The sequence below is a fragment of the Lissotriton helveticus genome, chromosome 1_1, assembly GCF_964261635.1.
Source record: "Lissotriton helveticus chromosome 1_1, aLisHel1.1, whole genome shotgun sequence".
In the NCBI taxonomy this organism is placed as follows: domain Eukaryota; kingdom Metazoa; phylum Chordata; class Amphibia; order Caudata; family Salamandridae; genus Lissotriton; species Lissotriton helveticus.
The window spans coordinates 806,510,711-806,532,924 of record NC_136057.1 but is presented as its reverse complement, the minus strand read 5'-3'; the positions used below and the strand labels follow the sequence as shown (position 1 = coordinate 806,532,924).

The 22,214-nt window shown below is 40.0% G+C and overlaps 1 protein-coding gene across 2 annotated transcripts in view; it reads left to right on the top strand.

Moving 5' to 3' along the window:
• Window positions 1-22,214, top strand: part of ZNF277 (zinc finger protein 277) — a 716,997-nt gene that overhangs the window by 419,319 nt on the left and 275,464 nt on the right. For both annotated transcript variants that reach the window (XM_078674468.1, XM_078674475.1), the window contains exon 7: window positions 3,006-3,138. In XM_078674468.1, the coding sequence (XP_078530594.1) occupies window positions 3,006-3,138 (133 nt within the window). The remainder of the gene's footprint in view (window positions 1-3,005; window positions 3,139-22,214) is intronic.

Here is a 22,214-nt window from a genome sequence, read left to right as displayed (position 1 = left end):
CCCCTATTCAGGTGAGATATCCTCTCTGTCACAGTGAAAACTGCTTTCCTTTGTTGCTGGGGTTAGAGTCAGAATGTCTAGGATGGGTGGGGAACGAATGAGAGCACAACTTTGCACCCAGTGTCATAGCCAGAATAGGTCCCTGATTGAGCTTTTCATTCCACCCACTCCTCCCCAGTTGTTAATGGAGTGAGCTTAGATGTTGTTCTCTGGTTTCCCTTTGTGGGTGAAACATATCTGCCTGGGTCTAATTTTATTTATTTTATTTATTTATTTTTACAATTTATTAAGCGCGAACGAATACCCGTAGGCGTCTCGGCGCTGAAGGATTCCCTAGTTTTCTCTGGAGGCTCATAGTAAAATTGACTTAAATTATTGATCAAAAAGCCAGGTCTTTTTTCCTTTACGAAACTGCAGAAGTGAGGGAGACATCTTTATGTACTGTGGCAATATGTTCCATAATTTAGATGCCGCAACTAAAAAGCGACGATCTCCCCACGAAACTGTTTTAGATCGAGGGACCACTAACTGGTTCAGACTGGCCGATCGAAGCTGTCTAACCGGTTTGTAAGTTATCAGCTGATCCTTAAAAAAGTATGGGCCTTGGTCATGCAATGCTTTGTATATTATGCAATGCTTTGTATATTATGCAAAGCGATTTAAATTTGATCAGATTACAGATCGTTAGCCAATGGTATTTCTTAATGGTATCTGATATCGGGGAAAACTTGGGTGTTCCAGAAAGCCGCCGTGCTGCTGCATTCTGTACTGACTGAAGCTTGTTCGTTGTCCTGACTTGGGCATTTAAAAACAGACCATTACAATAATCAAGAGATGATAACACTAAGGAACTAATCCATGTTTTGGCGGCGGTGTCAGGCAAATACGGAATGATTTTCCTGATCAGCCTTAATTTGTGATGGGCTGTTGCCGCTACCTTATTTGCATGTGCCACGAAGTTTAAATCCACATCGAAGGTTACTCCCAGGTTCCTAACCTTGAGAGCTGGACTAGGGGGATCTCCCATGGCGGCTGGCCACCAGGTTGTTGACCACTCTGGTCGAAGGGGTCCAAAGATAAGCACCTCCGTCTTATCGGAGTTGAGCTTAAGGCAATTAGATGCCATCCACTCTCCGATTGCGATCATTCCATGTTGGAAACGGTCTGCCACCTCAAGTCCATTGTCTTTAATGGACAAAGCCAGTTGGGTGTCATCAGCGTAGGAGGTTACGCTCATCCCATATGCTTTGATGACATTAGCAAGGTCCGACACATAGATATTAAATAGTGTCAGACTTAGGGATGAGCCTTGAGGAACCCCACACGGTAATGACAATTTGGCGGATTGATATGGGCCCAGGGTGACTGCCTGGGATCTATCGGCCAGGAAAGATGTAATCAAGTTTCTCGCTAAATGATGAATGCCCATCTTTTCGACACGGTTGACCAGGATCTTATGGTCGACTGTGTCGAAGGCCGCCGATAAGTCTAACAGTACAAGTACTGCTGTCCCTCCTTGGTCTCGAATTGCCCTGATGTCATCTGCAGCCTTGATTAAGGCTGTTTCGGTGCCATGATATCTTCGAAAGCCAAATTGGGATTCATCTAGTAGATGATGTTTCTCTACGAACTCGACCAACTGTTGATTCATGGCCTTTTCGATCACCTTGGCTAAAAATGGTAGACTCGCGATAGGCCTATAGTTCTTTAATTCGGCCTTATCTAAACTTGGTTTCTTCAACAAGGGCTTCACCAGCGTGTTTTTTAAGGAATCAGGGAAAATTCCAGAGCCTAATATAGAATTACAGACTAAGGTAATAACCGGGATGAGTGTATCCATCACTGGTGGAAGGACTGAAAATGGACAGGGATCTAATATTGATCCAGTTTTAATAGAAGATACGATAACTTTAGTCTGATCTTCAGTAATCGCCTTGAAGCTAATCATGGTCTTGTCAAAGGCCAGATTAGAAGGAACTTATGTTGTAGGATTCGGAGAAAAGGCCTGATAGATATCATTCACTTTTGAAAAAAAGAATTTGGCCAATGCATCACAGAATGGTTGAGATTCTGGCAGGGTAAGATCGGGAGCATTACCTGACAATGTTCTAGTCATATCATATAATTGTCTGCTTGAGATTTTGCAGGGGTTTTCATCCCAATACTCCACCTGTAGTTGTTGTCTCAAAGCGCTGTCACTTTCATGTTATTCTCCAAGTTTATCTGCTTGCTCCATTGTGAGTGTTAAGTACCACATTGCTGCAATATATTGTTGTTACCCTTCTAACTTCTTAAGTGGATGTGTGCTGGTGACCACTTCAGTCTCTGGTGACACATGCAAGTATCTGTTGGTGTCGGTATGTTTTTTCATAGTAACTACAGGCAACTGACTTTCTCCATGCTGTATACTATAGAGGTATCCATACAGACAGATCAGATCCCGGAAAGTACATAACTACAGGGTAGTTCTTCTTCAGTACACTCTCTTTTGCATATGGGTGCTGCTTGGCAGTCGCATTAGTTATTTCACAGCATTTTATGCTGGAGATGAGAATCAAGAATAGACACACATATCGGGGAAGAATGCCATGACCTAGTCTAATTATCTCAAGTTATGATGTCTCTTAATGGATGTAAAAGCCAACCCACATCTCTTTGGTGGGGCCGAAGTTTGCTTTAATAATTTTGTAATCAAAAATCTAACCTATGATGTGACTGGTGCCGGCAATATGACCATGGGGCACTTTCTGCATGTTTAGTGCAGGTATTGCATATGTGAACCTTCATGATCTTCTCCTACAGAACCGTAGTTCAGATGACATGTCAGGTGGAGGAAAAACTTCACTGAGTAAGTCACATTTTTACATAGTCCTATAAAAAAATACCACCTTTGTAATGGTTTTCCTTTTAAAAGCATATACTCAGCGAAGACAAAGACAGAGGAGAAAAAAAAAAAAAGACAAATAAAAAAGAAAAAGATAAAAAAAATTATGCTTCATTTTCAGCTTGCAGTGCTTGTACTGTGAAAGACTATTCCGTGATAAAACCACTTTAAAGGATCACATGAGAAAGAAGCAGCATCGAAAAATTAATTCAAAGAATAGGGAATATGACCGGTTTTACATAATTAATTACTTGGTAAGTGACAGGGTTTTGAAATTATTCTGTGATAGAATCCCTATGCATATTGTCAAAATCCCCTTCAGAGGACCACAGGATAAGCAGGAGCTACTGGGCCTAATGGTGTGGGTTGACACCATTTACTCCTGATGTCCCAGGACCCGACCTACTCTGGATCCTGGGCAAAGTACCCCTTCAACAGTCTCAGTGAAAGCTTGGGTTGATTGGTCACAGGCCTTTTGGGGGGGGGGGGGGGGGGGGGGGGGGGGGTAGACAAACAGGGGTGACCTCAGGCTCACACCTCAAAATATGTTTGATAGCTGCAATAAATGATTGTCCTGTCAAATACTTGCTTTTATGGCCCAAGAAAGAATATATCAATTAAGGCAACAGGCAATTGGGAGATATCAACTGCTATGAAAAAACAACACATAAAGAATATGCAAAGGCAAATGAGACTCTACTTAAACTGTTATCTAAATGGCGCAGAGAAGTTTGATTTTATTGGAGGAATTCAAATTTATGAACAATGAATTCCCTGTTCTTCCTGTGCTTTATTTAATTCCGAAAGTTCATAAAGGTATAGTTCCAACACCAGGAAGACCGATTATTTCGGCCATTAAGAGTGCCAGTGAACAGGTTGGTCAATATATAGATTTTTTCTGCAGGACATGGTAAACAGTCTTCCAAGTTATGTTAGAGATACCAGCAACTTTTTGCAGAAGATAAGAGATCAAGAGTGGAATGATGACATGTTTTTAATAACTTTAGACGTAGAGTCGTTATATACAAGCATAGATCCTGTTTATGGGTTGACAGCTGATGAACACTTTTTGGGCAGAAGTTTGTATGAGTATCATGAACACAATAAGGTCATTATCAGTCTTATTGAATGGTGTCTTCACAACAATTTCTTTCACTTTGGAAAAGATTTATTTAAACAACTCAGAGGTGTGGTAATGGGATCCTGTTTCTCCCCCAGCTATGTGTGTTTACACGTTGGCTGGTGGGAGGAACAGGTCCTAAACAAAAAACATCGGGTTTGGGTCAATGAGACGGTAGTAAAATATCTTCGTTACATCTATGACATTTTTATTTTATGGCAAGGAGAGGAGGAGGAGGCTTCACTTTTTGTGGAAGAGATAAATGGCAATTCCCTCAATCTCAATTTTACGTCCCATATTAGTAAGTGTGAAATAGAATTTCTTGATGTGAAAGTTTACATTAAAAATGCCACAATAGAAACTACCCTTTTCAGAAAACCGACCACTGGTAACACAACGCTACATGCTACCAGTCTACACCCTAAGCATACTATAAATAGCATTCCTTACGGAGAAATTTTGAGACTTAAGAGAATATGTAGCACCACCAGTGATTTTGAAATATGTTTGAAGGACATGATGGCAAGACTAAAAGTACGCGGATATTCTGATGTCATCCTAAATCAGGCTATAGCCAAAGCCAACTCCCGACCTAGAGAAAGCCTATTTCTTTCCAATCTAGATGATACTGAAAATCTTGATATGAGTTTGGTTACCAACAACAATAATGAGATTAAAGAATGTCCTAGATTAATTACTGCATTCAGCAATGAAGAAAGTAAAATCAGGACTATCATAAAGAAAAACTGGCCCATAGTGTTAACTGATGTGGTACTGGGTTCTAAATTACCCAGCACCCCTTTGATTACTTTTAGAAGAGCTAGAAGCATGGGTTCTGCTTTGGACAAAAGCAGCCCTGAAGTCAGACACAACACTATGTGGCTTCAACCATCGCAAGGGTTCCGAAAATGTTCTACGTGTAGAGCTTGTATATTTAGAACAAATAAAACTCATTATCTAACACCATTCAGTTCTAAAGGTATAGCCATTTCTGGTAGCTTTAACTGTAAAACGGATTTTGCAGTTTATGTCCTGACGTGTACCTGTGGCCGAAACTACATTGGTAGCACAAAACTACAGGTGCACGTCAGGATTTTACAGCATCTTAGAGAAATCCTACATAATGATCCTGCCTACCCGGTAGCGCGTCATTTTAAAAGTATGAAAATAATGACGTAGCATGCCTGAAATATTATGTGGTAGGGGCCATTCCTAAATCACGTAGAGGTGGGAATAGAGAACACCAGTTGAGGCAACTTGAGACCACCATGATTTTGGAATTCGATAGCAAATGGCCTAACAGGTTGAACAATACGGAAGACATGTATACTTTTTATGAATGTATTGTTCACTGATTTATCTGCTCCTGACATTCTATCTAGCCATCTTATTCTCTCTTATATATTTATATACATGCATTGAAGACACAGTAAATCTGGTTGTTCTTTTTAACCATCTTTTAGTTCTAAGAAAAATTTTTGCCCTGTTATCTATGATATTATGAATTACTCCTATAACCGCTTGAATACGTGGAAAAAAAGGAAAAAAACACTCGTATTTTAAAAGAATTGTCTCTTTTCATCTATATTTCTCTCAATTTTTAAATAATTTTGTGCACTAATAACTGTTATGATGAAAAAATCATTTTTAGAAAAATGTTATTTATATGATTTTAACAAAGATTCGGCAATGGTCAGTTTTATTGTTAACAATATTTATACATATATTATTTATCATACGGGTTGCACTTTACAGAATATTTGCACTCATTTTTGCACAGTTTTGCACAACAGTCGTAAACGTTGTTTGGTTATGAATGAACATTTGCACTCTAATATGATAACATCTACCATCAATTACTGTCTAATATATTAACAATAGTATGTTATGCTACTGATGACCTACGCAAGATTAGGTTTGTTGCTTCCAATTTTTTCCGGGATTTATCTTTTCTATGAAGTATATTGCCTGTATTATACAGATATACATATGCCTAACATTGGAAATATGTCGCATTTATGCTGCTAAAAAACAATTTTGTTTAAACACGTTCTTTTTATATATGTAATCCTAGTGTTTTTATACATTTATGTATTTCAAACCTCTTTTACATATGAAAAAAGTTTTAATGTGGAGTCAAAAAGAGAATTCAAGACAGTATTTTTTCAGTGTTTATGGTCACATGGCCAACAATGTGATGGTTTGGGGGCGTGCACTTGTATGCATTTAAAAAAACAACATGGTTTAAGTGATCCGCATGTGAACAAGGGTCAGATCCTGTGGTCCGTCTCCTGCTTTGCCGGTCCGTGTGGATTGGAAGTGGTTCGGAGTTTGTTTTTATATATATATATAAGTGAAATACGGCATTCACAGACAATATACAGTCACCTGAGGTCAGGACTGTAGTGTCTTAATGGTATGTGGGTGATGACCCGATTGGCACAGCTTACTTCATGGTAGCCTCTTCTGGCATATGGGGTTGGCGACTTTTAAAAAAATGTTTTTTACAGAGTTTTATTAAGCGCGAACTTGACCCGAATCGGGTATCAGAGCGCTTTACATAGCACCAGTTGCATTACTAGAGGATACATTCATTTTTGTTAGGCACAGGGAGATTAAGTGATTTGCCCAGAATCAGAGGATGTTCAGCATCATTGCCGAGACTCGAACCCAGTTCCCCAGATTCGAGGTTGACCGCCCTAGCCGTTATGCCAACTCCTCTCCCCAGACTTGAACCTGAACAGGGTCAACAAACTGATCGGGGGAGCACCCATCTCCTCATTCCTTTCAACAGGGATCCACTTGCCAGAATCGTTCATTGGATTTTGCTCCCTCCAGCTCACTCCTTTCTCACAGGGTCACTGGTCTTAGCAAGCAGGCATGCACTGGTGCTCCAGGCTCCTTGAAAAGGTGGTCTTGGATGTCCCTGGCTGATGTCCCCTCACCCAGCTGAGAGACTGACCAACCTTAGCCTCCAGCTCTGGTCAGAGGCAGAGGTCTTGCAGAGCGTCCCCCCTCGCACAGCCTATCTGGCTGCTTGACAGTTGACAGTTTTGGGGGCCTTGAACTCCCCTTTATATAGTCTATTTCCAGACACTAAATGTGATTTAGGATCTGAGTCTTTGACATTTGTTTTAGGAGTCTGCTTCCTTTAGAAGTGCCCTCTTTTTTTTGCTTCCCTACCCTTCCTGAAGAAGGCAATCTGTCACAGCAGGATCGACTCCAACTCTGATTTCCGCCAACATAGGCAACATAGGCCATGGGAATAACTAAGAGGTTCATACCTGGATGTTAGCCATAGAGATATGTATATCTAAAGGTTACACCAGGGCCTTGGCCCTACTCTAGATTATTCTCCTATTAGCCCCACCCCCTCCTTAAATGTGCACAGGCTCCCTTCAAATGACCTTTCTCTGAATCAAAGAGCACCCTTTGAAGTGTGCAGGAGATCCTGGCTCTCCTTCCTTCAGTGAGTGAACCACTCAGACCATATCAATGCAGCAATCAACAGATCTGTCTGGGTGGATTTCTCTACGTCAGTCAGCCCTGTGTCTCCCAAAATGGAACTCGGAATTTTCCATGTATCGTGCCATTCACAGCTACACATACACCCAGCGCATGCATACAACATAAGCACTGCACAGCACTACATACTAGCTTGATGTAAGCCAAGGGCGAGTTAAGCACACAGCAGCGGAACTGTACATGCATGAGTCGGTAGGCCTCACTCAAGTGACACAGGTAAAAAGGCCTATTAACTTCTACTGGTCACTACACAGTATGCTGCCACCACCGCACTTGTGCTGCTTAACTCCTAGCAAAGGCAATAGCCTTTCACAACTATGACGGTAGTGCTTTGGGCCCCTCTACCTGTCCAACAAGACCCCAGTCAGTGAGACAGGCCTATGTCAGGGTTCATATGCATGATCCCTGTTAGTCAATGGCAACAAAAATCAGCACCAGGGATCCAGACATCATTACAGCGGAGGCACTAAGGGCAGGGATCCTCTACACAAGACATTTTTCTATCCTAGCAGGTATTAAAGTCTATTTACCTGCTGTACAATTGACTTTGTTAGATGATGATGATGCAAAAATATAAATATACCAGTAGTCTTCTGAAGGCCTGCACCATTTGGAGCAGGCACCCGTGCTGTTCAACTTAGTTGTCTAAAAACATCATTATTGATGGAAAAGGAACATTGATGCAAAACAAAATATCTATCTAAATGTTTTTAGCCGTAAAGGAGGGATTTATTTTTCATCATGAATGAAATTCTAATATGTATTCATACTAATGATTTTAGCGTGGTGCTTCTGTGGGCAGCCACATTTGCTAAATCCCAAATCTCTCTATACCATATCAGTTGTTATAGCCCTTTTGTTTTGCGTGCATCTCAGTGATTGACACTCCAGCAGACCAATAAATGCAGTCTGTCATCCTTCATCTTCCAGATACTATTATACCATTAGCTTCAGGTTTACTAAATTAACTCATTCATGCACTGTTTCTATAATGGCTAGTTGATTTGAAAAAAATATTTTCTATAAAGAGAAATATTTTCTTCCTAAACTCCGCAGCTTTCACTGCTCACGATGGGAGATTTACATTGTTTCATTAGGTTTTTGCATTAGGAAAGCTCCCCTCCTGAATACCCCAAAAGCGAGAATAAAGAGGTCAAGACTTTGCATTCAGTAAGCACCAAGTATGTAAAGCAAAGCTTGAATGTGGCAATTGTTCAGCGTGCATGGCACTCTATATGGCATAAGAACCGATCTTTTATATATTTACATGTTTGAATTATTGCCCGTCGTCAGGTTCTGAATCCTCGGTACATTAACATACAGCACACAATGTACAGTGTGAAAAGGCTATAGGACTAAAACAACACAGTATCTTTGCACATCTACCGCATTTGAAAGTACGCAAACTTCATCCAATGAGGCGCAAGCTTAAGCTCTCCTGCTCCCGTTTGAGGCTACCACAGCTCAGATTTCAACTGCATATCATGTGTGACTGAGTGTCGTGGCAGAGCTCTGCTCTGACCCTTCCGTGACCCAGAAATTGTTACCATTTTAGTCTGCCCTGGATTTGAACCAGTCAGATACTCAGCACTGCAGAGTAGCCAGACTCAGGGGCCTTAGCTCAATGATTATGATGAGGTTGTGGTGCGTTTGAGCCAGTTGTTTAGCTTTACTGACATGAAATTGGCCACTGACAGTAGTCTCCCAGGGAAAGCACCCGCCCGGCCTGGGCAGAATTTCAGTCGATATATTTAAAGAGCATCATTCTTTTTGGGCCCCAATTGTCACAAAAGGTTTAAAAGCTGCTGTAGTAGGCCTATTGGTCCCATCATGGCAGGAGGTCGTAGTTGTACCATATTTAAAAAGGGAGATAAAGCGCTGCCAAGCTGCTACCATCCTAATTCATTGCTGGACAACACTTTCCAAATTTTGGGAAGGGTGGTTTTGTCAAAACTTCATGAATCCGCACATGAGAATAGGGTTCTGTCTGACGTGCAATTAGGATTCCGCTCTGGAGTTGGCACTGTGGACCAAAGCCTTTACCTTTACCTTATCACATAAAAATATCTTAGAGTCAAGGGAGAAAGTATGCTTTTAGCAGTTATGGATCTCACTTGTGCCTTTGATACCATGTAAAGGCTTAGTTGTGGGTTATCATGGAAGAAATAGGGTGTGATAGTGCTACTGTTAATCTGCTTCCGAGGATACACTGGCATACATCTGCTAAGATCCATTATAGCACACAGTGTGCCCTATATCCTATAATAAATGCTTCTGTTGGGGTTTGCTAAGGGTGCGTTATAGCACCTTTCCTCTTTTTACGTTATATTAACGCCTTGGAAGTATTCCTGTGTAAAAGAAGAAGAGGTTTGCTTAAATTTGACTCCTGCTTTGTCCTGGTTCTTTTGAACGCAGACGATGCAGTTCTTTTCGCTAGAACTGCTAGTGGGCTGCAGATATTTTCATGTGTTTTCAATGCTTTTATGGTTGACCTAGGTCTGAAGACCAGTCTTTCCAAATCATTTATTATGAAATGTGGCACCAGATTCTCCAATCCAGATACATTTGTAATCTCTGATAAAGAGGTCTCAAAAGAGCATATCTTTACTTATTTGAGAATCTCGCTTGTTTCAGCTTGTAACTGGAAATTCTTGTTAAATAGATCACTCGAATTTCAAAGATCTGTGGATGCTGTGGTTCGCTTTGCTAAGAGGCTGGGTCACAAACCAGTAAAATAATTAGTTCATATTTACAAATTTGTCAGTTGATAGATATGGTGCATGTGTGTGGGGATATAAAGATCTTAGCCACATACAAAAGATCGATAACTGCTTTATTCACAAGCTCTTGGTGCTTCCACTATCCTCTCCCATTGTTTTTTACAAGGCTGAGGTGGGGTTCCTATTTCGCTTATTAATAGCGATGCAAAAATCTTTGCTTAAATACTGGCAACTCGGCTGGCTCCTTTAATGATTCACCTGGTGTCACCTCAACAGCATGGGTTTATCCCAAAAAGAGATACTACGGCACATATTAATATGGCCATATCTGCATTTGATTTGGCACGGACTCAGTCCACCCCACTCGGTATGATTTTATTAGATGCAGAGAAAGCATTTGACTGAGTGGGGTGGGACTTCTTATGGGCGGCTCTACTGGCCTTTGGTATAAAAGGCACATTTTTGAAATGGGTTCAATCGTTATACGAAAAGCCATTAGGTAAGGTTTGTTATTTGGGGAAATGTTCTTCTATTTTTTCTATTAAACGAGGAACGAGGCAAGGGTGCCCTTTATCCCCCCTTTTATTTGCTTTAGGAATGGAACCTTTTCTGATCGCACTTCAGAAACAACGCCTTATATGCCCTTTTTCAAATGGCTCAAATCTTCTTGATATAACAGTATACGCGGACGATGTCGCAGTTTACTCCACCAATGTATCTGAAGCTATGAAAGGCATTGTAAAAGAAGCAACGGATTTTGGCTTAGTCTCTGGCTATCGCCTTAATGCAAGTAAAACTCAAATTGTTTCGAATCATCAGCTTTCTGCTTCAGTGATGGGGAGCTGCGCCGTTGCAACGTACTTGGGAGTAAAAATCTCTTCGAATATTGATTTAATTATTGCATTAAATTACGAACCATTACTAAAAGAGACAGTGATTTCTTTTAAGAAATCGCACAAATTACCGCTAAGTATTAATAAATCTGGTTAAAATGAAAATATTACCCAAATATCTATACCTTTTTCGCTCTATACCTCTACGAGTTAATAACTCATATTTTCAATGATTAGACGGTGCTATCAGTAGCTTTATTTGGGACTATAAGAAAGCATGCCGTGCCATGCCTTTTCTTAAACTCCCATTTAATCAAGGAGGACTCGGCCTTCCAGATTTTAAACTTTACTATTGGTCTGCTTTTTTGACCCGATTTTGTAGTTTATTGATCCCTGATAAATGTTTATATTTTCATAGATTTTTGCTAGAGGTAGATGCAAATATGTTTTTCTACAGACTAAATTACCCCAATTATTTTAAACGGGTTAAATTTAAGACGATACGAGACACAGTCAACATATGGCGCTCTATCCTAACTAAAAGCAAAGTAACTCTATTTCATTATAAAACTCCTTTATGGCTTAATCCGGGTTTACCCAAAAATTTTCAGGACCCAGGGGGCCGCTTACTATCAGAAGGTGGTATTAACATATTGGGCGACTTATATGGTCATAATGGCTTTCTGGCATTTGAAAGTTTGAAAGTTTGCTATAATCTGTTAGAAGGGGCTAGGTTCAAATACTACCGGATTATGGATTACTTTTGTCGGAAGTTAGGATTTATCAATGTGTCAGAATCTGAGGTCTGGAAATGTATTTATAGAGAAGCAGATAAAGCTTCGATTAGTATTGGTTACAAAATATTCTCTGGCTATAATGAAAATGATGTTACTAAAATGGCGGAAAAATGGACTGCCAAATTGGCTTTGAATGTATCACCAGATTTGATTACTTCATCTTTAAATAGTCTCAATCTTTCTGTTCAGTCTTCAAATTTTAAATTACAGTTATTTAAAACAATATGCCAGTTGTATTATACACCGGACAGGATTCTCAAATGGGCAGTAAATAATAATTTTAGTGAACGTACGAAATGTCCTAAATGTGATTTAAGTGGGGCTGATATTGTTCATATGTTTTTCTCTTGCCAACATCTTACTGAATTTTGGAATGGTGTTACTAAAATTATTTCTACTAGATTAGCTAGCCCTATTGTTTTCTCTCTGACGGATATATTTGTGGGTGTTTCAGGGGTTAATAGTTTGTTATGTGACTTGCTGAATATTCTAATTTCCTGTGCTAGGTTAATTATTGCGAGAATCTGGGTCCAAAAAAACCCACCGATGGTAATGGAATGGTGGAGTCTAGTAAATGAAATCTATAAGATGGAGCACTCTCTCGCTACTACTAGAGGCATGCATGGAAAACGGAAAATAGATAAAATGTGGGGACTGATTATGTCATAAAAACTATCTTCTTTTTTTATCATTATTTTTACTTTTTTATTCTTTTAATATTTGATTTATATGTTTCTGTTTCATCTTTGCTGTATGTAAATAATCTCACGTTTTCGTCTGTTGCTTCCCATGACGCAAATAAAAAAATTATTTAAAAAACAAAAAAAAGGCTGAGGTGGGGTTGGGCTTTGTAGAAGATCACATTGAATTGTAACCTCTGCTGTCAAGGCTAAGAGACTGGAGGAAACTAAAAGCCTAATATACTAAAAAAATGTATTGGACTGCCTCACACTAGACAATGTTATGAGAATCTCATGGCTGGCATACATTAAGAATTCCCTAACTGAGTTAGGGGTCCCAGAACGTTTTAAAATCCCAAGAGCTCTCCACACTGGGTAGGCTTCCCAACCTCTGGAGCGACCAATGGTGGCTGACAATCTTGGGCTCCCCCAACCCAAATCAGTGGTAAAAAACCTTCGGATATATATGGATAATTTTTCATCCTTCAAAACCCAAGTCAAAGCGCTAGCCCCTCACTGTTTTTGCATCCTAAGGAACCTTACACCTGTTGTGGGCTGCTTTCCCCAGCAAACTCTCCAACTGATCGTACAATCCTTGGTTATCTTATGACTTGATTAGTGCAATATCCTCTATTTGGGATTAAAAACATCTGTTCTGAAACATTTGCAGGTCATTCAAAAGTCTGCCACAAGACTTTTTTTCCCTCCCCAAATTCAGTACTGGCTCCTATCTCCTTGCCCAGCTCCACTGGCTGCTTATCAGAAAGCGCACTAAATTGAAAGCCCGATATACCTCACACAAAATTCTATACAAGCAAGGAGCCCCCAGCCTGTCTACTCTGATACATTTCTACATGCCCTCAAGAGCACTTTCCTCTGCTGATTTAAGCTTGGCCTGTGTTCCCCACTAAAGTAGAGCCAGAATTGGTGGCTGGTCTTTTCTTGTGTTAGTTCTGGCCCTATGGAACTCTATGCCAATTACCATTAGGAAAATTCAGGATCACTTACAATCCTGGAAACAGCTGAAATTCTGGCTATTTTCCAACTAGGCTACTGTTCTCCGTCCATTGCTGCCATATCTTAAATGGAACTAGTGTCGGGAGGCCCCTTCGGGGTATCCATGCACTTTAGAAATCTTTATAACGTAAGAAAAAGAATGTTCTTAAGAAGAAGGAACTTAAATAGAAATGAACGAAGACATTTGAAAAGTTTTTGAAATTGTGAAAAGGAAAGATGATCATTAATAGAAAATAAATCTTCAACCCAAATAATACCTATGTGTCTCAAAGATTTCCAAAATAATGATTTATCAATAATAGTAATAAGGTTATTGTACCAGAAAGGGGAGTGCCGGAAGGAATCGCGAGTAGCAATCTGTGGCTGCTAAAAAGGTTTTAGGGTAAAGCAAGTATGTTTCAAAAGAGGCGAAGATGTTGTGGAAGTTTTCTCTTATCTACTTTATCTAAACAGTCATTAATATTCGCCATTACCATATCTTTAACGGAAGGGGCGAACCAGATAACCAAATATTTAAAATTGGAAGTATTCCAATGAAAACCCGTGGTGATGAAATAATGACTAAAAGTAAACTTAGTAAGTGGGAAAATTTCAGTTTTATCAGAATTAATCTTGTACCCTCAAACCGAGGAAAAGGACGACATTTCCTGAAGAAGGGCCTCTAGAGATTGCTCAGGGTTGGAAATGAAGAGAAGTATGTCATCATCCTAAGCTGAATTTTTTTAGGTGATTATCTCCATATTGAAATCCATTAATTACAGTATTATTTCTGATACAAGATAGGAAAAGTTCCAGAGCTATTATAAATAAAAGAGGGGATAAAGGACAACCTTGACGAACATCACGATTTAGCTGAAAATATTTAGAAATCTTCCCATTAACAAAAACCGATGCCATAGGAAATCGATATAGTATGGAAATGAATGAAATATAATGGGGACCTGACCCATGCCAGGCCAAGGATTTAAGCAAGAAGGACCAATCTATATGATCAAATGCTTTCCCAGCATCAATAGAAATTGCTGGCAGGGGAAATGAATGAGAAGAAGCCTTGTTGAAAAAATTGAAAAATAATCTATAGTTATCAGATGTAAAGCTACCTTTAACAGAGCCTGATTGTTCCATGGCAATCATCAAAGGAAGGAAGGGCTCAAGCCATAAAGCAATTAATTTAGCAAAAAATGTATACTCCACATTAACTCACTAAATTGGCATGTAGTTCTTACAAAAAGCAGCGTCTTTGCCTTCTTTATGAATGAGACAAATAGTAGCCTCCTGGAAGGTGCCGCCAGCGGGTTCAGAGTCAGATAAAAATTGGAAAAGATACATTAATTTGGGGAGAAGAAGATTAGAGAAGTGAAGAAAAATGTGTCCTTAAAACTATCAGGTCCAGGGGATTTGCCCTTCTTTAGAGATTGAAGCGCTCGAAGAATCTCTGACATGGATATGTAAGCCTCTAAGGGTAAAAAATCGCTATGCTCACAAATGAATTTTTAATATCTTTTAAATAAGTACCTATCTGAGAAAGAAGGGGTGGAGATTCGGGTGTATAGAGAGAGTGATAATATTCAACAAATTCCGTCAAAATCTCAGAATCTTTGAAGACAGGAATTCCTAAATCAGTGTTTTGAATCTAAATTGTGAACTTGCTCACAAACCTTCATATAATTAGCTAAAAGCTTTCCTATCTTATTACGGCCGCCATAATAACGAGCAGTACTGCAAATTAAAATCGAGGAGGCTTTGTCTGTGGAGACTTTATTAAACTGACGGTTTGCACGAATAAGTTCTTGTAGATTAAATGTGGTAGATGAAGGGTAATATTGATGTTCTAAACGTTTAATGTTTAATAAAAGAGATTGATGCTGTTTAATAAAATATTTCTTTTTCTAGAAGTCAAAATCAATAATGTGTCCCCGAGCAGAAGCTTTAATAGTATCCCAAAGTAATTGAGGAGAGATAGTAGGGTCTGCATGGATACTAAAAAATTCCTCAGAAAAGGTCATAAAAGAAGCGGAAAAAGCAGGGATCGAGTAAAAGAGAGTTATTAAATCTCCATCTATTAGATTTGGCATGGACTGGGAGCAAATCCAAGTCTGTAATGGCTGGGGAATTATCAGAAATCACAATTGGTTCAATAGTAGAGCTAATGAGATTTTTGGAAAAGCAAAATAGATGGTCAAGCCTGGAGAGGGAGCCATGAGGTGCCGAAAATAAGGAAAATTCTCTACTAGAAGGATTACAAATTCTCCATGAGTCAACCAAAAGGCGCTGGGTGATGAAGGAAAGAAATTGTTTGTGCATTTTTGGGGCATATATTTAACTGGGGATTTACGATCAATAAAGTTATCCATTACTTGATTACAATCCCCTCCCACAACGAAAAAATCATCAGCATGTTGTAAACACATTTTGGAGATAGTAAGCCAAAAGTAAATATAAGATTTAGGGGGACCATAAATATTACAAATAGTCAAGGGAATATCATTAACAATCAACATAACAAAAAGCCTTTTTTTTAACGTACATTTATATAGCGCAAACTTGACCCGAAGGTATCCGGTATCAGAGCGCTTTACATGAGCACCAGTTGCGTTACCTGAGGACACATTCATTTTTATGTTAAGCAAGGGGGCGATTAAGTGATTTGCCCAGAATCACAGGATATTGCGCGTCCTTGCAGAGACTCGAACTCGGTCCTCCAGATTTGAGGTCGTCCGCCCTAGCCATTAGGCCAACTCCTTCCCCCGCCTTTGGTATCAGTTTCTTGGGAAATGGTTACCAATTTTAAATTCGTACAAGGAAGAATTTTGCCATTTTTCTTATTCAAAGAGAGAGAAACAAAAACAGAACCCACTCAACATCGTATGAATTTTAAAGCTTCAGGCTCAGAAAGGTCAGTTTCTTGGAGAAGAATGAGGTCAGGAGAATATTTAGCTAGATGAGACAAAATTATCTTTCTCTTTATAGGATTAATAACTCCTTAAACATTCCTAAGATAACTCTGAATGTGACAACAAAGATTATTATCTGCAGTTAAACGGTCTATTAAGATAACCTATTCAACAATCATTGAAAAATTGAAAATGAAAAAGAAGGAAAGAAAGGAAAACTAGGTCAAAGGGAAGAAGAGAGGAGGAAAGAAAAAAGATCAAAGAAGAAAAGACAGTATATGTTAAACGCTGACGACTGTGGAACCATACCAGATTAAAATGAACACAGGGAAGGATTGACGTGTGCACAGGGTAAAGACGGCACAGCAAGGGAGTACCCATCAACGGATAGACGAGACACAGATAAGATGAAAGAACGAGAGAGATCACCAAGGAGCCTGTAAAAAAGAAAAAGGTTATATAAGCATAAGCAATGCAAGAACATAAGAATAGCATAATACGTTAACTGAAATAACACCAAGTATATGGAATCTATAAAAAATTTGAGTAAACATAAAATACAGTCATGAGGAAGCAGAAGTCTCATGGAGCTGGAAGAATGAGGACGAAGAAATTCTTGTAGATCCGAAGGAGAGGTGAAGAAAGATGTTTTATTCTGAAATGTTACTTTGAAAAGACAGGGATGGAATAGACCAAAGCAGGCACCCAAGGAACGTAATGGAGGTCGAAGTTCCAAAAACTCTTTCCGCCTGGTCGCTGCAGCTTGTGAGACATCTTGTGTGATAAATAACTTACTTCCCTGCCATAAACGTTGCTTTTTAGACTTCGCTACATCGAGAACCTCAATAAGTCAGTAAATTCCCGAAAAAAGATGACGACTCCTCTAGGCTTAGGTGACGCAGAAGAAGATTAAAAACCTTGACCCAGACGATATAATAGACATTCCAAACCACAAGTGATTTCAAGAAATGACAGTTTCAGATGTTATTCACATATAATTCAGTACACGAAAAATCGAACAGTCTTTTCTTTCGTCTTTTATTCTTTCTTCAAGTCTTTAATGAGTGAACTGCTCCCAAGCCAACATGTGTTTCGTCGCATCAGTGTGGTTGTACATGCGACTTGTTCACGGCTAGGTAAAAGATAATATGAAGTCTAACATTACTAATTATCTGCATACATTTGTTTACAAAACAAATGTGGTCCCAGGGAATCTCCAAGTGACTGTGTTCAATCTGTATACTAGCACATTCACTATTTGTGTTTGTGCATGCAGAGAATTCTATAGTAACATTTATAACTATATGCAATAGAGTGAAGATGATTGTAACTTGTGTCAATCATCGCAACATAGCACACGGTGCTCGTGACATTGTGAAATTATGTGATGGAATCTAATCCTATATGTACATTATAACCAATTGCCACCTAGAGCACCATAGTGTCACCCAGTGACAAACGTGACACACCACCGCAATGTCCAAACGAAAACATCTCAAGTGTCACAGACCAAGTGCATTCTATATGAGGAAACACCAACCTGAATGGATTCACTAAGTAGCAGTCTGTAAGTGAAACAAGACATATAGGTATATTAATGTTTTCTGCAATCTCTGTATAGTCAACAATAAGCACTATACAGTGTTTTATCTGCCTTCGAAACCTCAAGTTTTATACGTACATCTAAAGTGGCGATAATTCTGCGCCACACTAATCCTGTGGCGAGGTGATATATAAAATCTCCTGAGCTTATGATTCAGTTTCCACAGATTCTCCAGTGTTCTTTCTCCCAAATCTACAGAATACAAAAAGTGCAAACCCAGTCTCAACGGGGGTTCCAGAATAACACCACCCTGCATCAACCGTCGAGGACTTGATCAAAGCCCTGCTACTGCGATAAAAATCTCTTTGTTAACAATCTACCTTATTGCTGAGTCGCCAATCCGTGTCCTCGCTCCTCACGGTGTTTCTTCTCGAGTGCAAGAGCCGGCATTGCTCATTTGCACCTAATAAAGTGCCAAAAGACCACGTGATCACGTATGTGATTACACTCGCCGACATCTTCGAGAGAGCAAACACCGCATCTGTATTATGCAGCGCCTCCTAAATCTGCCTCTATATTTGCTCCAAAGGTGGATTCCAGTCCACATCTTAGTGTTAATTCCATCATTCATCTCATGGACAATGTATTGTTGTTTTTTTTAAAAATATTTTTAATAAATGAAAGAAAACTTTTATATAAAAAAATGTGTGTTTGGAAATACATTCATGTTGAACCTGGTCTGACACTTAACAAGCTTGTAAATTTGGTAACCTGCGCATAGACTGGACCCCTTCTCCCACCTGTGGAATGTCTCTTCATGGGACATAGTAATATAAACTGGTTGTAAAGTTCTGGAAAAGGAGTTTTTGCTTTTCATGATTGTTGACCCATTCCTTTTTCCTGATAAAAAGGGTAGCTCCCTCTCTATCACAGTTAATTCCATCATTGCCAGGCAAACTCTATCCCACATTCTCCCATGAGTTGAACTCTAGTATTACCCCCTAGTACACAGGAAATATCGGTAAACACTTCAATCGTAACCACAGCGGCCATCTTAGAGAGGGTCTCACCGCGCCTGGTAGGGGCAGCGTCTCTGTATACTAGTACTAAATTTCCTTCCGAGGCTTCCACATATACGTAATAAACATGGTTTATAAAATCTTGACACTAAATATTCCTTTTTGTGAAAACAGTATCCACTAGGTCTGTAAGCTATATTAACCGGTATTTGTATCTACAAGCCGACTACATATGCATAATGGCACTCGTGGCAGTAGATCAAGTTCGGATCATTCTTATTACCTTATTATGTGTATGCTCATAATTAGATAGGTCTACTATTCATGTCAGTGACTAATGTATTAAATATCAAACTATAAATACTGCCAACCGTCAGAAATTATACATTGTAATTCACATTCCTTCCCCCATATTATACCACACATTCTATGTGGTATTACATCAGATTACATCAGCATCACGTTAATTTCCCAACTGGTTTTGGAAACAGTCTCTCCATCCACAGTTCTCATCTTCCTAAGAAGTAGTGCATCTCATGGTCAACATTCATCGGTGAGCTTTCCGAATAATCAAATGCGTGAAAGACGATAGGCCCACCAGCTCAAGTTAAAAGGAAGTAAAGAAGGAAATAGGATCTATCCCTTCCGAATCTTCTTGAAGCCAATAAAGACATAGGTTATTTAGTCTATTACTATTTTCTAAGTTTTCAGAGTGAGCCTTTAACAATGCCACCTCCTTTTCCAAAGCTGACATTTTAGTCTTCTCATCTTGTACATCACTAATACGTTGTTCAAGATCGTAAACTCTGTGTTCTATTTGTGACCACCTGTCATCCAGATTCTGTATGCGCCTATTGGTTTCTTCCACAAATGGATGCAGCACACAAATTTTCTCAAGCACCAGATCAAGAGAGATAGGAAAAGAGAATTTATCAGGAGAAGGCGGGTCTTGCTTGACTCTCTTGTACGTGGACGAGGTCGTAGTCGAACCAATTATAGTGGAAGATGAAGATGAGGACGACATATTAAATGAAGATAATAAGCACGCCAGTGGAAAATTGACAGTCTTTAAGAATAGCACCAATTTCCGTGAGGAGGTTGCTGCGTGATGAGGAGAAGCTTTGTTCTTCAGTCTGTCCATAAAGTACTCAAAAATACCTGCATGAACACCAGAACCAAAGGTGGGCAGAGTACAAGAAAGCGTGGCTCACCGTGAGAACTACCAACCTATTCCTTATAATAGAATTACAGAGCGTCATAGAAATATGAAAAATCACCTCAGCACAAAGAACCAAAAATATGCAACATGAAAATAAAGCAGGGGAGTCAAAAACGTATATAGCGCTAAAAGAAAGCCATAAAATAGCCAAGCGTGTCCTCAAATGTCGAAGAAACCTCTTGGAGAAACTTAACAGAGTGCGGGAGAGAGGATAATGTCCATAGAAAAACAATGGCTTTGTATAAAATGGCTGACGCTATGAGAGGAGAGGAGAAGTCATAATTTTGACCTCAAATGAGGTCAAATAGGGCTGCCAAAGATTTTATGCTGCTCACCTTGCCTTCCGATGTACAAAAGCTCCAGTCATGCAGTGACAAGAAGAAAAGGGCGGCTCCATAGCGGCTTTGTCCATCCGCAGCTGCCAAGAGTTCCCAATCTGATGGCCATCTTAGCTGGTGGTCCGACGTCACCCCCATCTAAGCCTTCCTTTTTAATACATATGTCACCCCTGAGGTAGGTCGAAAGGCTCATAGGGCAGAGTGCCTTGTATTTAAAAGGTTGGACGTGTGGGTTTAAGTTTTACATGTCCTGGTAGTGAAAAACTCCTGAAGTCATTTTTACTACTGTATCCTTCCCATTGACTAATACTGGGTTTCTTTATTACATTTAATAAGTACTAAGTTTAGATTGGGAGCAGGTAGAGATACCATGTTGAGACTCAAATGAATTGTAAATTAAAATCATCTTTATTGAAAAAGTCGGATTTTGAGTAACATTTCTGAAAATGCCACTTTTAGATGCTTGGTATTTTCTTGTCCTAGCCAATTCATTCCTCTGCCAGTGTCCTGGGTCACATGACTGTGAATGGCTCTGCTGGTGGGCTTTGTCTGTTCCTCCCAGACAGGGACACAAAGTATATAAGATGTTGCCTGAATGGGCATACCTGCCAGGGCAGATAGGTACGGAGATGTTCTTTCCCTACGAACACTTTAAAGGTTGTTGCCTACAGCACACACAAGGGAACCTCACAACAGAATTTCGTCTCCCCAGACTTCTTGGAATCAGTCTTGGGGTAGGACAGGGTGTTCCCTTACACACAAAGGCTGGCACCAGGCATAAATATTGGACTCTCAGAACAACTCTCCAGTGCACTCTGGCACCTGTGGAAGACTTCAGAAGGACTGTCCTGTCACCAGCGTACTCCACTGCTGCTCCCAGAGGACTGCCCTGCTGCTTGAAGGACTGCCTTGCTGCTTGAAGGAGAACTGGGCCATCTCCTTGAACCCAGGACCACCAGAAGTGGCTCCAAGTGCTAGTTGGCTTGCCTTCTTTGTGTGCTAAAGGAACAAAACAAGCTCCTGAGGCATTGAAGCCTGCTGCTGGTCTCTACCGAAGTGGTGACCCCAGGTTTACACCCTTGGCAGTGGTATTTGAGGTACTTCTCCAAAAGTTGGGACTTAGAAACTTTTTCTACAAAAACTTCCTGGAAAACTGACAGAAGACCAAGATCTAACTGCAAGCCCACGGTGCATTGCCGGTCGTCCTGACTTTGCGGTAGGTCCTGCTAGCAAATCCTGTTTCACAGAATATCCTGTCAAAGGTACGTGGAGTTCTCTTTGGCTGCAGCCTGCACCTTTGTCCTGCTGTACATTTTTGAGCTCCAAAATGTTGTGCAAGTCTGAAGGTGAAAATCTTCTCTGGGCTTGACGACTGTGACCTCCCCAGCATGGAAATGTAGCTTTTCCCACTCTAAGCTTTTTCTTGCCATTGTCAACAGCTTCCCTGAGCCATTGGCCTGCAGCTTTCTGGCATCGACGACTTATCCTCGGATACAGCCTGCTGCCTAGCCCCACTGAACTCTACCTTCTCAGGAACTTTGCTTCAGAAAGTTTTCTACGTCAGAAGGTAAGCCGAGACCGAGCCCTGTCCACCACTTGTATCTAACCTGCACTCCATTGTGGTC